Raw genomic sequence first — 18,990 nt, forward strand, 5'->3', positions numbered from 1 at the left:
TGCTACAAATGATATTTTATATTTAAAGTTAAGTTTGCTTTACAAAAACAAGTTCACAAAAAATTCATTTGCAACCATAAATTCTAATAAATCCTAATTTAAAACTTTCTGAAAAATGAAAAGGAAAGTGACAATTCTGTCAACTAGCCTTAAACTCTCTCTTACTCTCTCTCTCTTTTTATAGCCAACTACTTGAGACTTTCAGCAGTTAATGACTTGAATAACTTACAGATTGACTTGAGTGAACAATTAAACAGCTACATTTATACAGCAGCACCAGAATACGGTCAGTGCTGCATAAAATTATGTTATCACAAAAAAATAAAAAGTTTATTAACGGTATCTGACTCATTCTAGGACTTGTTTTCAGGACATGTCATCAATCGGCATTGAACGTAAACAATGCCACTGAACTGAATGAAACTTTATTAGCTAAATATATTTAGCTTATTACTGCTGCTAAAATTGGTCAATTTTTGTGATATTTTGGGCTGTACTAATCGGTCGGACCGGAAAAAATATTTGGAGTACTATAGACTGACAAAAGTTATAGCAAATCAAGGAGAACAGTGCAAAAAGCTCTCTGAGGAACAAACAGCGTTTGTGGTTGGCCAGACTGAACCATAATTTCCAGTGCAAGAATCCTGACAACATTCGTGTTTGTTCTTATTATTTCCAGTTAAGTAGGTGAAGTATTAGGCTAATATCTTAATTAATACTGCTCGTACGTATCTTTACCGTGTATTAACTTTAGTTTGTCTAAATACTGTGCCCTTTCCTGTGACCTTCTCTATATGATTTAACAGCTTCCATACGTTTTTTCCCATGGTTTAGACAGCATAAATTAGCAGAACAACAAATTCAGCAGTATATTAGTCGTGCAATCCATGCTGTTGTTTACATCCGTGTATCTCCAGTGTGGCCGCACATCCGGGTAACTGACCAAACCGTGACGTGCAAGTGCTGCATACAATCACGTTTAAAAGTTTATTAGCTGTATTTTCTTACCTAACTGACTCATTCCCGGACTTATTGCATTTTTACTAAAACTGTGAAGGATTTAGTGTTCTGACTTGCCTACTTAGTAACACTACTTACTTAAATGCGGTTATTGAACCCAAACTCTCAAATCGAGTTGTTGCCATCTACCTCCGTAGGAAACGGCCACTGAATCATCGAAGCTTCTTTTGTGAACTGATTCAAAAGATTCGAGGCCCTGAGATGAATCAAAATCCCCACCATTATTTAACGCTGACAGGCGCGTGCTCGACTATGGGTGTGCACGACAGGCGCTCGTGAACGCGCTCCGCTCTCCTCTTCCGCAGAGTATCGCACAGCAGCAGTCAGCGCGCCACACTACCGGGAGGATGGATGGAGCGGGCTCGTTTGGAGCGGGCCGAGCCGGTTCGGCCTTTGATCTGATTACGTTCATCAAACAACCACAGACAATCCTAAGAGTCCTGGCATGGGTAAGAACAGCGGTCTTCTATGAATTATGATTGACAGAATGATGCATTGTCATTTCTGTTTCCCTTCAGTGATCGAGCGATTATTCTAACAAGGATGATTTTCCACCACGCGTTATATGTATTTATATTTATGTTTGTATATTTTCATGGCTTAAAAGGCGTCAGCAATCGTTTAATGTAATGATAGGGTGTTATTATAGGATGCTGTCTTCCTTAGGTGGACGCACGTCAGATGTTGCTGTGGTGGTGACGCACGCATTGCGTGCGCGCAGTTTTAAAACTGCTGTAGTTCCACTGGTTGCAATATTTGGGTCATTTTTAAAATAGGGTGATGAATACATGACCTTTATAATAATAATAATAATAAACAATATATTTTTAAGGTATTTAATAAACCGTGTAAACATCTTTATTCTATTATTCGTTTAGCAACATTGATGTATAATATATTGATTTTAGTCTAATCAATAGTTCTTTTTACAGATTGATGTCACTGGTGTTATAACCTTTGCTTCATTTGTATATTACAGTTACAAAATTAACAACGAAAGTCAAGTTTTTATGATTAGTCATGTCAAGATGCTAATAAATATGTACCATTTACCTTTATGGGAAAAAAACTAAACTGAACTGAATTCATTCTTAACTATTTTGTGTCAGAAAGTCAGCATTTTAATGAGAAAAGGCCATTCTCCTTATGCAAATGACACACCAGGGTTTTAGGTTATTAAAATATACTTTTTTTTTTTAAATAAAATAACTATATATATATATATATATATATATTTATAAATGTTTCAATACCCTACTGTCACCTACATTTTTGAACATAGATGTGAAAGTGCTCTATCCAAACTTAAATTAATATAATTCATGAGCGCTTTTGAATACAGACCTAAAGTTGGTCTCTTTTTAAAGGAGAAAATTAGCAGATTATTATGTGGAATCATTAAAAAATATATATATAAAAAAGTTATAGAAGTTTAAATTTACTGTAAAGAAACTGTTTTTAATTTACTGTAAAGGTGCTTTTTAAATTTTTATATAAAATAAATATTTTACAAAATAGTTTTTAATAAAAAATTGCTTTAGAATTAAAGCCTCCTGTTCTGATGCATTATAGGATAATGACCATACTGTACTGTTTTGAAACTTTTAAAGCCTGTGGTCTTTCTCAGAAATGAAAATGCGGAAATGAGCTTGAACTAAAAATGACCTTACTGTATTAACTTCATGGATGACTGATATGTTTATAAATGTACACCCATTACCAGATCTGTGCCTAAGAGCGTAGGAAGATAATGTTTTGACTTTTAAAAAGCCTTCATGCACTAAAATGTTTTGTACTAGTGTTAATCAACTGATCTTACTCAATGTATATTATTTAATATGACTGAATCAATGAGTACATTAGGTCATGCCAACAAAAGGGGGTCAGATGTAAAGCTTCGAGGCATGTTCATAGACATGTTGAATGTTGCTTCTTCCTTTAAAACAGTGTTTTATCAAGCCAGCCAATAACCTAAGAAGCTTTAACTGTTTCTATGACGACTGTATGATGTGACAAATGCGTCAGTTTATGGGGTTTCATTGCCAGAAATAGCACATGGCACTGGAATAACTGAGCATTTCTACTGATTTTCTCCTTCTGTTACTTTTACTTTCTGTTGTGTGCTTTTTCGTGATCTCTTGGCGTCTGTTTGAATGGGTGTGGTTGTGTGTGATCTGGTGCATTAGTGCGAATTAACCACATTTTCTCCCTAAGGTGTAAATGAAATTCTTTCCCGGGAAATGCATAACATGGCATCGGTCAAGAGAACGATGTGCCGCTTCCATTTAGCATGTATAATATAAAAGAGGAAAAGCTTCACTTAGATGCCTTCTGAGAATGCAAATAATTTAAGCGGTTTTATTAATTTAACACCAGAGGTGACGTTTATACCTGTTGCTGTGACTCATATGTTTTTTTTTTTCACTGTCTCTCTCCAGATCTTCTCCATGGTGGTCTTTGCTTCTATAATAAATGAGGGCTATGTGAATATGGGCAGCGAGCGACTGCACTGTGTGTTTAATAAGAACGCAGATGCCTGTAACTACGGCATCACTATAGGAATTGTGGCTTTCTTGGCCTGTGTCTTCTTCCTGGCCCTGGATGTTTATTTCCCCCAGATAAGCAGTGTCAAAGACAGAAAGAGAGCAGTGCTGCTGGAAATGGTCTTTTCAGGTAAAAATATTCAGTCATGAGTCATTTTGTGAATGATGATAATTCGTTTGTTCTGATGTAGTCACAATTATATCCAGTCAGTGATTTTCATGTACATTCATGACCTTCATTTTATTTATTATATTTTTGTATCTTCACAAAAATATCAGTGAGAAATGTCTAGTACAGGCTGTCATAGGGAGGTGCATTTTTTCAGTGTTATTTTAGTGTAATTGAGATATTATTATATTTTGTTTTTATTTTTATATTTTCCATTTTCATTTTTAGTTAAAATTTTAGTATCTAATTTCATTTTTATTAGTTTCATTTTTATGTCTATACAGTTTTTATTCAGTTTAGTTAACTATAGCAATCCTTATTTGTTCTATAGGCCCAATTGCAGAAATTCAATGTCAATATGTTTGCATTATAATAAAACATAGTGTTTACCATGGTCAGAAATTAACAAGGGCTTGTGGCAAAAATGCCACCAAAATGCCCCATAAATTTAAGACAAAGGGGCCAAAAATCACCCCTGCACAATTAAACAACATATTACAGCTGTTGCGTTTAAAATTAGATGTAAAAATGAATAAAAAGTGTCAGATTCGCTCACACTGCATCAGATCGCTTTTACATGCTGTTTTGTGCAGCGTTGAGCCATATAGCCAGTCAAACGTGTTTCTGTTGAACCTAGGAATGCATTGGCCAATCAGAGGCGCTTAGATTAGTCATCATAAACAACATAGTGCAGATTCAGTGTAAATACAAAATTAATTTCGTAGCTTTAGTTATTATAACAGGAGTTTTTGTATAATTTGTGCTAGACTTGGCTAACGTCGTGGGCAGATGTGTTTGTCTGTGAAGCCAGAATGTGACATGCTCAAAACAAAACAAAAACGTTAATAATGATTATTACAACATAAAGAGCAATAATTGTCAGTAATGATTTTTGTCATAATATTGTCTTGTGAGCTCCTTTTGTTTTACTTGTGTAATTTAGATACAATTTTAAACAGTCTATTGTTATTGACAACAGTTTAAAATATTAAAATAATTAGGTAAATTTAATATTTGACATTAAAGACAATATAGTATGGTTTTTATAATAATGAGGTGATTATAAAAATTGCCCTCACAAATGTAAATGCCTCTGAAATTCATATTGCCTCTTTCTGACCCTGGTCTGTATCTGGAAATTTTTTTGAAGCGTATATTTGTTATTTCCCTTACCTCTCTTTAGGATTCTGGACGTTCCTTTGGTTTGTTGGATTCTGCTTTTTGGCCAGTCAGTGGAGTCACACGTCCCCTAAGGAGCTGCCGCTGGAGCAGGCGTCAGACGCAGCAAGAGCGGCTATTGCCTTCTCTTTCTTCTCCATCCTTACCTGGGTAAGACACTCCATCTTATACATACAGTACCTAATGCATACAGTATCACTTTTATATTCGGCCACCAATGGTGGTGTTTGTGTTTCAGGCGTATCTATGTCTGCTAGCAGTGCACAGGTTTAAGAACACTGCCTTTATGGAGGATACACAGAGGCTTTTGTCCAAACAGCCTAACAGTCTTTCAGTAGTGTAGATCTACTACACTAAACTATGCTAGTGCTATCAATATGGTCAATAATATGGTCATAAAAAAGGTACAAATCTGTATTAAATCACTGGGGTGATTCAAAAGGTTTACACTTTAGGTTCTAATATGTGACCCTGGACCACAAAACCAGTTATAAGTCACATGGGTATATTTGTAGCCATTGCCAACAATACATTGTGTGGGTCAAAATTATTGATTTTTCTTTTATGCTAAAAATCATTAGGATATTAAGTAAAGATTATGTTTCATGAAGATATTTTGTATATTTCCTACCGTAAATATATCAAAACTTAGTTTTTGATTAGTAATATACATTGCTAAGAACTTCATTTGGACAACTTTAAAGGTGATTTTCTCAATATTTTGATTTTTTGCACCCTCAGATTCCAGATTTTCAAATAGTTGTATCTCTGCCAAATATTATCCTATCCTAACAAACCATACATCAATACTTTTAAAGTATTAATATTTACCTTTAAGGTAGTAATATGTATCATTTAGGGGTAGATGTACCTTTTAGCTTTTGTGTGCTAGGGTACCGCCCCAGTGACAGCTTTGTACACTTTTTGTAGAGTGTAAAGTGTGTGCAGTCTATAATAACCTAGATTTATAATAAACATTATAAATCTCTAAAGCTTAAAAGAACAAGAATAATGTGTCAGAAATGTTGGTGAGTTCATACTTTGCATATAATGATAAAAACATGTACTAACTTGTAAAGATTTAATATTATTGAATAGATGTTATTGCTGGTTATTATGATGCCTAGCTTAATACACTGTATTTGTATAATATAGAAGCCCGTTTCCACCACTGAAAAAATAAAAAATTATTGTGACTTTTTATCGCAATTCTGACTTTTTTGTCTCAGAATTGTGTAATATGAACTCGTAACTGCAAGTTATAAAGTCAAATTTTGTGGTAAAAAAAGACTGATATGTTCTCAGAATTGTACGTTTATATCTCACAATGACTTAACTCGCAGTTGCATGTTACAAAGTCAGAATTGCAAGATATGAACTAGAAATTTGAAAAAAAAAAAAAAAAAAACAGAATTACGAAATTCTGAGAAAAAAGTCAGAATTCTGAAACGTAAACTTTCAGTTGCAAGAAAAAAGTCAGAATTGTGAGTTTGTATAGCACAATTCTGAGGAAAAAAGTCAGATTTATGAGTTTACATCTCACAGTTCTAACTTTATAACTTGCAGTTGCAAGTTTATATGTCACAATTCAGAGAAAAAAGCCACAATTGCAAGATGTAAGCTCGCGATTGCGAGAAAAAATGTCAGAATTGTGAGATAAAATGTCGCAATTACCTTTTAATTTTTTTATGCAGTGACGGAAACAGGCTTCCATAGTATACATATATATTTTAATGACGACATATTTATCTGCCATCACAATTAACCAGTTAATATTTTAAGATTTTCTCTGATAATAACTGTGCCCACTTGGCCAATTATCAGAAATAAATTTCAATGCTAAAATGTGATTTTAAGTAATATAGCATAAAATAAGTGATACTTTCTGATCAATTTTGTTTTCAATAATTGATTGTATTTTATAAAACATATACTACTGTTTAAAATGTTGAAGTCAGCAAGATAGTTTTAAAAATGTATCATAGTTTTCACAAAGTATTAAGCAGCTCAATGATGTTTTGAAGGATCATGTGACACTAAAGACTGGTTGCTGAAGATTCAGCTTAGCCATCACAAAAATAAATGACATTTTTTTAATATATTCAAGTACAAGACAATGATTTTAAAGTGTAATTATTTCAGGAATATAGTCATTTTAAAAATTTTTATGGTATTTTTCAATTTATTTTAAGTAAATGCAGCCTTGATGAGCATGAGAGACATTTAAAAAAAAACATAAAAAAATCTTACTGACTCTAAATTTTTAAATGGTAGTGTAAATCTCCAACACCTGGCCACTGCATATACAGTAGATGTATGACTATAGCATATATGACACATTATGATTGCTGTAAAACTGAAAGAATGCAGAAAATATTTATATAGATACAAGTATCTGCATTACCCTACCTAAAGTTTTGTTTGTTTGTTTTTTTTTTAATTATAAGCAACATATTTTAGTCAGAGTAGACAATATGTGAAGTTTACCATTTTCAGTTTACAAAAACTCCATCAAAACATGTCCTGGGTAAAACAGACGCATCAGCGCGGGTTTTACTTCCCTCCCATTCACATCACATTACATAGGCTGAGTAGAGTCAGAAAATATTCTTCTTGTGTGTTTAACTTTGTTAACTCAAGTATTCCAACTTACTCTTCCTTCTATGCTTGATACCTCATAAGAGGGATCGTCTTTCCTCACTAACATGCTAATCAGACTAATATGCGTAATCCTGATTCTCCCGAATAGGCGGGCCTAACGGTGTGCGCCGTTCAGAGGTTCCTGCTCGGCACTGACATGACACTGTTCACCTCCGAGCACATAGCCGGCCAGCCGCCCAAGCAGCCGTACCCCTCCAACGACGTCATCGGTCAGACCACCATCCCCGTCGACGCTTACCAGAGTCCACCGCTCATCGAAACCGTGGAGACCCGCCCCCCTGGATACAAGATCCCGCCTGCATTTTAATCCACAACCAATCAGAAGGCAAGGAATATAGCAGCGCTAAAGGACAGAGTATAGACTGCCGTCATTGTTAGCTAAATGTATCGTACCGTATCGCGTTTTAGTAACGGGTGGTGAGGGGATGATGCTCACCTTTGTAGTCCGCACTATAATACAGTCTGATAATGTATAGTCTCACTTTAACTTGAGCAAAGATGGATGTTTTGGGTTGATTGTCATTGCCTGCCCAAATGTTTTATATTTGGCTACAATTGTCAAAATCACTATGTGCTACTTATTTAGTAAAGCATTTTATTGTTGTTTAATTAAAGAAATGAGGAAATAATTAAAGGTGCACTAAGTATTGGCTTTTGCATCATGCAAAAACAGAAGTTTTTGGTTTTGGTAAACAATTAATGACAGAATTTAATCACCTTAAATCTGGTAATTCAGAAGAAGCTAAGATAAATTATAACTTTTTTTGGCTAGTACATATTTAATCATTGCCATTAATTGAAAATTTTCATTTTTATTTTTTTTTTATGAAAAATCATTTTCATTAATAAGGTAATTGAGATAAAGTTGACTAAATAAAATATCAATTTTAACTAAAAAAAAAAAATATATATATATATGTAGAAAACTAAAGTTAAAATGAAAAGTGAAAAAAAAAAAAAAAAAAAAAAAAAAAAAAAAATATATATATATATTATAAAGCTATGAATGAACTATACTATAGTAATAAATAATACTAAACAAAAAAAAATTTAATGGTTAGGGTTAGGGTTGCTGTTGCAATGCTAAAAATAATTTCTGACCAATTCTAAAATAATAATTTATTATAATAATTAAATAATATAAATTACAATAAAACATAATGAAAATACTATAAAATAACTAAATTATCTAATAGTAGGGGGTGTACAGAAATAAAAATGAATAGTGGACCACTATTATACAGAATAATTTTTTTTTTTACTTAAGATGAGTCATATTTATATACAAAATTTAGAACATATTTTACAAAAATATTCATTTCTTTTAGGGTGAAACGTTTTCCAAATTGCAAAAGTTACTTGGCGCACCTTTAAGTAAAACAAAAGGAAAGAGCTTTTTTTTTTATTATTATTTTTGTGTTTCTGATTATCAAATGAGACCGTTTTGGCACAGCTGATCATCAGCCGTTCCAAATGAAGTTCTGTCCACGTCATTTGTGTCAAAATCTGTTTTTGTTCAGAGAGGATTAGCAAATGTGTTTCTAAGTACTTTCAGTATGTCACTATAAAGAGAGAATGAGAAATGATGAAGAGAATGAGCAAATGAGTGTGTGAGTGTGTTTGCTGGTGGACTCTAGTAGCAGTCAGAGACATTCCGGATGAGATAACTGAGATTACTGGAACAGATTGTTTACTTTATCAAGCATACTTGTGCATATATGTGTGTGTGTGTGCGTGTGGATGGGTGGGAATGCGTGTGCTTGCTCTAATTCTGTCTAATTGCATGATATGGTAAAATGCCACAAATTCCCACAGAAGCAGAGATGTGATTGTTATATTTTGTTAATGGAAGAAGTTACAGTGGTTATTAAAGTCTTTAAGATGACATATACAGTACTACAGGGTCCTGAATAAAGATGAAGCAGTACAGTGAAGCAGAGTGCTCGATTACGCTATTTTGTATGCTGTAATTCAAGGGCTCAAATCATGTTCCTTCTGACATCACAAACCCAAAATACATTTTAAAGTTACTGTTCCACAGAAAAAACAAACAAACAAACATGCAAGTTTGGAATAACATGATGGTGAGTAAATAATGACTCAATGAACTGAATTTTCATCACTTTAATTCTTAGGTAATTCTGGGAGAATGTGGAAAAATGTGACTGTGACTTTTTTCTTGCAATTCTGAGGTATAAAGTCAAAATTGCAAGATAAAAACAAGCAATTCTGACTTTATTTATTGCAATTCTGACTTTTTACTTGCAACTGCAAGTTTGTAAGACTTTCCTTCTCGCAATTATGAGTTTATTTCTCACAATTGTGAATTTTTTCTCAGAATTGTGTTTATACCTCACAATTCTGAGAAAAAATTCACAATTGTGAGATATAAACTTTATATCTTTTATAAACTTGATAAGTTTATATCTCGCAATTCTATTTCTCATAATTGCAACCTTATTTCTCAGAATTGCAAGTTTATGTCTCGTAATTCTGACTTTATAACTCACAATTGCAAGTTATATGTCACAATTCTGACAAGAATTGTGAGAGAAAAAGTCACAATTAACTTTTAATTTTTTTTCTTCAGTGGTGGAAATGGGCTTCCATAGTTTACTAACACTAAAACTATTAAAAATCATTTTTGAAGTTAAAAATAAAGCTGAAATAAATAAAATAGCAATATTACATAAAAAACATTGGAAACTGATTTGATTTAAATACGAAAATTACTCAAATTAAACCTGAAATACAAATAAATTAATACTATATAGAAATATAAAAATATAATATATAAAATATAAAAAAAAATAAAAAAAATGACAAAAGCATGAAAAAAAAATTACTAAAACTTAATAATAAAAATAAAAGCTAATTCAAAATAATAAGTACTACAAATATTAAATATAAAATTACTAAAAACTATTTTTTTTAAAAAGATAAAATAAAATATAAATATTACATGGAAAAACGTGGAAACAAAAATGAGAAAACTAGCAACTAACTTTAAAAAAGTTGAAGTTTTAAAATTACTAAAACTAAAAAAGTAGAAATAAAAATAAAGTTATACATAAAAATAAAGATCAAGTTTTATAGAAATCTAAAAAAAAAAGATCTAAAAAAAATTACAAAAGTGCATAAAATTACTAATGGAATGAAAACTGAAAATTTAAAATAATAAAAGCTAAATCAAAACATTAATAAATACTATAATAGTACATAAATGATGCTGAAATAGCAGTTTTTAGTGCAAAAATAATACTATAAAAATCACCTATATATAATAATGTTTGGCGGAAGCTGTTTCATTGACCATTTGTGCTTAAATTCACTTTGCATCACTGTCAAGGCATCAAATAACAGCATTCCTCTTAAATCAGTTCAATCAATCCAGTTTAATAAGCAGACTTTCATGTTCCCATAAACCTTAACACCATTAAATGCCCTTGAGAAGAAATCTGGGGCCAGTTGCATAAAAGGTTTAGACTAGTCTTAAAAGTTAGTCATCTAATTTCTTTCTATAAGACTGGTCAAAATTTGTAAAATTCGGTTACTTAGATGAGTCTAAGTTGAATCCAAAATATATGATTGATTACCCCTTAGTTAACTGCTAGTTGGTCAAAATAGTTCTTAAGACACTGTCTTAACATAGAGGCTAAGTTTATGCAACTGGCCCCTGAAGCTATAAAATGTTTACAGGTGTGTATTCGTGAATTTGCGACTAGATTTATAGTACAGCGTGTCCCTTATGGTAGTGTGCTTTATTATGCCATAAAAACCAACAGAAATAAGGGCAAGATACAGTCGGTTGATATACATGCTATTATTACCAGGTCAACACACAGAAGCTTTCTGGTGCTGTCCTTGTTTGTCATTTCAAATACATTGGGATATATTACAAGGAACAGTAAACTAATGTTTGTGTTTCAAAAACCAATATGAATAAGCTTAATGACAAAAACCTTGAAGTCCGAAGGATGGAATTCTCCACAAATAGGGTACAAACTAGTCCTGTTACGTTTTGTAAAATAAATAAATACAAAAATTTCATGTTCTTCAGACAAAGAGCTATTAATATGTTCATGTTCAATAAACATAAAATTCACAGCATGCCAAATAGCTAGTTTCAAACGTCAACCATTCAACCCTGTTATTAAGATTATATTAAGAAAAAAAAAAAAAGAGTTACTTTATGGAACATGTATGTAAGTTTAGCAATAACTACAAACCAACATTTGTGCCCAAACTAGCTAAACCTCCAAACATGAAAGATTTAGGCAAAATGCTTCCTTCTCACTGACACAGTTATTTTTTTTTAATTTTCTTTTATTATTTAAGTTATTTTAAGCCCTATTTTGTACCCTATTATTGGAAAGTATGTGCATTTGCCCTGTTTACACACTGATCTGTCTCTTAAAGTCTGTCTCATAATGACAATGAATTACAGTCACAGGAAACACAGCATTGAGAGCAAAATAGAAATCTTTTCAAGTAGTTAACAGTCTCTAACGGTTTAATGTCCATAGTTTTTCAACAAAATGTATCTTGATGATACTCACTGGATGTTCTCATCTGTAGATGCACCCGAAAGCATCATGAAGCAGTCAAACAGCATTCTGGATCTCACACTGCATACATGACACATATCCTGACCTCAATACAGCCACACTCGTTTATATTTAGCAGCCCTTGGTTTTCCCAAATTCCTCCATCACACTCTAGTCATAAAATACATTTTTAAAAATTAATATATTTGAACATGAGTAAACTGCAATCAATCAGTCACTATTTTATAGAGGGCTTTTCACACATGAAAATCTATTTTTTTTATTAACCCTGGGTTAACACATGTGATGTGTTCTAATAACTGCTTATTTATCTGTGGAAATGTACATTATTGTTTACAAGTTAGTGGCAGGTAAAAAAAACAAACAAAAATGATTTATTTATTTTTAAATAGATGTATCTTATGCTCACCAAGACTCTATTCATTTGATAAAAATAGAGTACAAACAGGAATATTGTGAAATATTATTACAATTTAAAACAACAGTTTCTATTTGAATATATTTTAAAATGCAATTCATTTTTGTGATGCAAAGCTGAATTTTTAGCATCATTACCTCAGTCTTCGGTGTCACGTGATCCTTCGGAAATCATTCTACACTGTAAAAAACAATTTGTTGAGTCAACTTAAAATAATTTGTAACCTGGCTGCCTTAAAATTTTGAGTTCAGTCAACTCAAAAAAAGTTTATTCAACTAGAAATGTTAAATTATACTAAGTGACAACTTAGATATTTGAGTTGAATCAAGGGTTGAAGCTGGGTTACTTACCCATCTGTTAAGTTTAGCAAACACAAATATCTAAGTTGTTACTTAGTACAACTTAACATTTCAAGTTGACTAAACTTATTTTAGTTGACTGAACTTAAAATTTTAAGGCAGCAGGGTAACAAATTATTTTAAGCTGACTCAGCAAATTGTGTTTTTTATTTTTTTACAGTGTACGCTGTAAAAAAACAAAACAAAAAACTAAATTTGTTGAATCAACTTAAAATATTTTTTTACCCTGCTGCCTTAAAATTTTAAGTTCGGTCAACTCAAATAAGTTTGGTCAACTTGAAAAGTCGCAACTTAGATATTTGAGTTGACTAAACTAAAAATTTGGTTTGTTAAACTTAAAAGCTGGGCTTGTTACCCAGCGGCCTTGACATTTTAAGTTGAATCAACTCACTTAGTACAACTTAACTTGATCAAACTTAAAATTTTCAAGGCAGCCAGGTAACAAATTATTTTAAGTTGATTCAACAAATTGTTTTTTACAGTGTAATATGCTCATTTGCTGCTCAAGAAACATTGATTACCAGTGTTAAATCTGGGGTTTAACAGACTTGTTAACCCAAGGTTAAGTGTGAAAAGCCCACATTTGACTGGTAATGCAGGGGAAAGTTACAATAGATGCACATCTGTCTTTATGTGTGGAAATGACACAGGTGCTAAACAGTAAATACTGCAACACTGACAAGAAGGGAAAATGGTAATGCTATTCAATACTTGTCTGAACATTTAAACAACGTTGCCTAAATATAAATGTTCATGGGCTAAATATTACAAATTTATCCCTTGATGGGCTAAAACACAAATGTTCATAATAAGTGTAAGCATTCATACTAGCTCATTTCTTTGGGAATCTCTGTGCTTATGCATGGAAAAAATAATAAATAAATTGCCTGCCTGAAGGTTTACATGTCAGTGAAATACAGTTCAAAAGAAAGATATCTATAAATATGTGTTTACAGTAATGCTCTTCCAAGTCAAAGGGGAAAAATATTTCAGAAGGTTTAAAGTTCTTTCTGTACAAGATGAATTTCTGGTTCCGACCCATTACCTATTATTATTACATTTAACTACATTACAAGATAAATTAAACTGTTTTAAATATGTCTATTTATTAGACCACTTAAAAATTATTCACACTTTTAAAGGGGTCATCGGATGCAAAGTTCACTTCTTCATGTTGTTTGAACACTAATGTGTGTTGGGAGTGTATGTACAAATCTACCCTATAATGATAAAAATCCATGCAGTGGTTTTTAATTAATCTGTAAAAATAATATCCCCTTTTTTAAATCGAGCCGTTCTCAGATACTGACATCACACCGACAGAGGCCACTCCCACGATAGTTGATTGACATGAGCATCTTACCTCAGATCAGCTATAAAAGTCCGACCTCCATTGTTTTGATGCCAGAGCAGGGATGTAAGTTAGACAAGAATATCTCCAATTGAGCGATTGAGGTGTTGTGTTGCTAGATGTAATAATGAACATAGTGGTCGTCATATACTCCTGACATCTGAGCCACTGAAGATGCAGTGGATTACGTTTGTTTGTGAAGGGAATGTGCCTCCCTATCTACATAAATGCGTCTATGTTCGCGCAAATCAGTCGTGATCCAGCTTCACTTACAGCAGAAGAGAGTATAAGAGTTTTTTCTATGAATCTTTGCGATCGCCTTTCCTAATAATGTGCTAGTTAGGAAGTTTAGCGGCTAAACGCGGCTAAAGTAAACAAGCTCGTCACTCCACGGAGAGAAGAGAGGGGCGGGGCGAGTAGAGTTCATTTGCATTTAAAGGAACAATCCCTTAGAATGAGATGATTTTTGCAGAGCTGATTTTGGCAAGGTAAAAAGGGTGTTGTTTTACACAACCATTGAGAATTTTTAATCAAAGTATATTAGAGACTTTTCATTAAGACCCTAAAGAATCAAATCAACTTGTGGAAAATAGGCATCCGATGACCCCTTTAATACATTAATTGATTTTACTTTTAAGTGGCACTCCTAGTCCTCCACAGACTGTAAAATTGGAGTACATTTTATGAGAAAATACCATATTATTATATTTCAGTATATTTCATTTCTACTTTGAAATTTCATGTTTAATTCAGTGTATTACTTAGGTATGTGAAATCTCTTGCCTTCTGAGTGAAAACAGTTTCAGAGTAATCAACTAAAAATTGGATATGATGGATGGATGCACTTTGCATAGACATGGTTATTAGGATGTTATTACACTCAACATAAAGCTGAAATCTTGTGACAATCCACCTTTTTATTCACATAAGAGTGGGCGTGGTCATTTGTATATTTTATGAGTGTGGCTTCCGGTCTCATCAGCGTCCAGCTATTTTTAGCTGTACAAAACAGCTTGTTTTGCTGCTTGATATTGCAAATTGGTATGTCTTACTATATTATTTTAATGTATTATATTAATTATGATAGCCGCTAATGAACCAGAAGTCTCGGCCATTGTCTTACTTCTGCGTTGAAGAATAAGGTTGATAGTTTTGACGTTTTATCCTGCTGCAATGCTTTTCCCCATAGACTTCCACTTCATCACTGTACACACAAAGTGAGGAAGAAATCAAAATTTTCTATGTTAATCTGCAGCACAGATGTAGAACCCGGAACATTCCTTTAACACGTTTCTTCCTGAAGGCCAACGACATGTAAAACTCTGACCCTTTACAAAAATATCACATGCCACACAAATATACAGTAATCATCTCATTCATTCAGCTACACAATCTGCATTATGAAACATGCATATGTTTCAGCTAAAATATTTCTATGCGTCGTATACTCTGTAAGACAATCGGGTGTTACAATTAGGGTATGACTTTAAAGTTAATTAATCATATGACTTAAGGGTTTGTTTGAAGATGACACGCATAGTGCTGCTATTTAACCCTCAAGTTCAGTTGAGATTGACTTGCTAATAATAACTAATTTCCCTTCAAAATATATTATTCTGTTCCTCTGACTGAATCTAAACAAACAGTACTAAAGCTTTAACCTTCTGATTTACCACAAGTTTGGCATGCACATGTCAGACAGTTGATTATTATCCAGTACAGTAATGTTGACTTTGTTTGGGGTCAGTCTGATTTTAAAAAATAAATAAATAGATTTTTACAATTTCTTAAGACATTCTGAGTGTTATTCTTTTAAAAAGCAAACTCTCAAACCAGTTACTGTGCCACCTTCAAACAAACTCAACAAAAACACATATGCAAACTTTTTTTTTGATTTTTAAGTATTTTGTCTAAAGGTTTAATAAACTCTTTAAAAATGTGACTTTTTCTATTATTTCTTTTGCCAGGTTATACAGGATACCTTTAAATGACACGTTTTGAGCTATTAAAGAGATAGTTTACCTAAAAATGAAAATTGCCCCATTTACTCACCCTCAAGCCATTCTAGGTATGTATGACTTTCTTCTTTCAGACGAATCCAATCAGAGTTATATTAAAAAATGTCCTGCCTCTTTCTAAGATTTACAATGGCAGTGAATGGGTGTTGAGATTTTGAAGTCCAACAAAGTGCATCCATCCATCATAAAAAGCACTCCACACAGCTCCGGGGGGGGTTAATAAAGGCCTTCTGATGCAGGTGATGCAAGAAAAATATTCATATTTAAAACTTTAGAGTGGAGTTCCAGCGGACAACGTAGGATGTAGGCGTAGCGTAAGCTCCAGTGAGAATATGCTAGTCTCGCAAACAGTGTTGGGTAAATGTACTTTTAACCATTGTGCAACCTTATGAACATTTTTGTCCATTTTAGATTTTTTTTTTTTTTTGATAATTTTGCCTGTGTTAATGCTAACTGCATAATTTTTGGCTCGGGTGTGTATTTTTATTGGAATTTTAATATTACACCTTCATTTCCTTTAATAAATCTATTTTACACTAGGTACAAAAAATAGTTCCTCTTAGCACCTTTTGGACAAAAATGTCCTCATTGAAACCCATTAAACCTGCAATTTTTAATCCTAGGGCCAACTATAAAATGATGCAATATTTGTTAATAGGCTTTAATTCTGTTGGCAAGGCTTCAAAATAAAAAATGTTACTATTTTTTTACTAGATGGTGCGATTTTCTCAAGTTTGGCATATAAAGCAAATTTTCACTTTATTCCTCTTTTCTGCTTATGCATATTATAGAGTCAATTGGATAAATTATGCAGCTATAATTGTGTGGGTATGTTGGTATGGATATCAGAATGTGGTTTGTATGTGTGTCCTAAATAAATTTTTTTGTGTGTGTGTGCACACCTGTAATGTTTAAGAGAGAGAAATTATACTGTACTGTGAATCACACATCCCACTTCTGTGAATGCCAGTGGAGCTTTCCTGGAATCTAATGGGAAAAGTTTGGTACTGAACCCAAACAAAATCTTACTAAAAGCTCATTTTTTGAGATATCAACCTCAAATTTGGGACACAACTTGTTTAGATTTATGCCTTCGATTTTCTATATTTTTTTTAGTTCAAATTGTTATATAAATGTCTATTTTATATTAAAAAATTGCTCATAAATCATTTTCATAAACTTAAACTCCATAACTTTTTTGGTTTCAATTTTTTTTAACTTCAACAATAATCTGCCAAGGGTCTTCTTTTTTTTGACATGGACATTTTTGTCCTTTATGAACCCATGTGTAACTTTTTTAAGTTGATGCTCAATGGTTAAAAGTAATGCGTTACAATACTGTGTTACTCCCTAAGAAAGTAACTAATTGAGTTACTTAGTTACTTTTTATGGAAAGTAATGTGTTACGTTACTTTTGCTTTACTTTTTCTTATCTGGAATGGGTTTACTTGTATGTTTTTAGTATTAAAAATTATATTTTTGTCAAATGTAAAAGCCCTTTAACATCAAAATGAATTGAATAAGTGAATGTGATAAGTGAAATGAATGTCAGTAAGCGTGAGCTAGAGATTATGGTTTATACAGTTTTAAATATGGATATTTTTCCTACACAAACGCACCGATTCACCTCAGAAGGCCTTTATTACCCCACCAGAGCCATGAGGAGTATTTCTTATGATGGTTGAATGCACTTTTTTGGGCTTCAAATTCTCAACACCCATTCACTTCTATTATAAAGCTTGGAAGAGCCAGGGCATTTTTAAATATAACTCAGATTATATTCGTCTGAAAGAAAAAAGTCATATACTCCTAGGATGGTTTGAGGGTGTATCATGAGGTAATTTTCATTTTTGCATGAACTCTCCCTTTAAACAATCAACTTTCAGACCCCAAACAAAAAATGAGGGTTAAAATTGCACCGTCATGTGCAGTAATCATATGCCACGATGCAACATGTTCCTGTGATGGGTTTTTATATGAACTCACATAAAACGTCACGATATCAGTGTGTGTGATGAACACTAATAAAGTTCCCTAATCAATATGATCAGGCAAAAAACATCAGTTCCATCAGAAACACATTTGCATACTTTTGCCGACACCGCCTCTTCCTGTTATTAAAATGCTTGACGAAGAGGCGGAATGCATGAGGGGCTTCCTGCACGGTCGCCTAGGCAACCGAATCCTCATTTCCTGGATCCCTAGTGCTGGCCATTCTGACCAATACCTTCTTCCTGAGTGGACTCTGAGCTGCGTCTCCCACCGCCCCCGAACGGGCCTCGGGAGGGAAGGAGTGCGTCGACTGGTCACTATCCGAAAGCAGTTCTGACAGGCTGCTCAGCGAACTTACATCCGATTGGTCAAAAGAGAATTGTGGGAGGGGCAAATGACTGGGCAAAAGAGGTTCGTCCTGCACGTCAGGAAGATCTATGGACTCCCGTGGTAGTGCGGAGTCGAAGGATGGCGTCCGTCGTCTTAGGACTGTGCTGTGCTCCTGATTGACCGCCGGAGGCGGAAACTCTGCGTCGGTGGGAGGGTCGATAGAGATGCACGGCGGGCTCATTTTCTCCTTCTTGGGCGGTCCAGGCGGCTGCTGCTGAAGTAGTAACTCCTCCCCGTGCGTCGAGTGACGCCGAGGGACGTGGAGTTGAGATAGGAAGCCATTATTTTCCATACTGTTGTACTTCCGTAGACATTGGGCACT

The 18,990-nt window shown here is 33.4% G+C and overlaps 1 protein-coding gene across 1 annotated transcript; it reads left to right on the forward strand.

Moving 5' to 3' along the window:
* The first annotated feature begins 1,301 nt into the window (after positions 1–1,301).
* On the forward strand, positions 1,302–9,506 carry syngr3b (synaptogyrin 3b). Its single transcript, XM_051105405.1, has 4 exons — positions 1,302–1,469; positions 3,459–3,693; positions 4,916–5,061; positions 7,661–9,506. Exons 1-4 carry the CDS (start codon positions 1,368–1,370, stop codon positions 7,877–7,879), a joined length of 702 nt encoding a protein of 233 aa, XP_050961362.1. The 5' UTR covers positions 1,302–1,367; the 3' UTR covers positions 7,880–9,506.
* The last annotated feature ends 9,484 nt before the right edge of the window (positions 9,507–18,990 follow it).

This window comes from Labeo rohita, unplaced genomic scaffold (genome assembly GCF_022985175.1).
Source record: "Labeo rohita strain BAU-BD-2019 unplaced genomic scaffold, IGBB_LRoh.1.0 scaffold_98, whole genome shotgun sequence".
In the NCBI taxonomy this organism is placed as follows: Eukaryota; Metazoa; Chordata; class Actinopteri; order Cypriniformes; family Cyprinidae; genus Labeo; species Labeo rohita.

Bases quoted from the DNA above. Each gene is read 5' to 3' on its own strand.
- syngr3b (XM_051105405.1), top strand. From the start codon at position 1,368: ATGGATGGAGCGGGCTCGTTTGGAGCGGGCCGAGCCGGTTCGGCCTTT. The intron at 1,470-3,458 runs GTAAGAACAGCG...GTCTCTCTCCAG, and splicing joins TCCTAAGAGTCCTGGCATGG to ATCTTCTCCATGGTGGTCTT. The intron at 3,694-4,915 runs GTAAAAATATTC...ACCTCTCTTTAG, and splicing joins GCTGGAAATGGTCTTTTCAG to GATTCTGGACGTTCCTTTGG.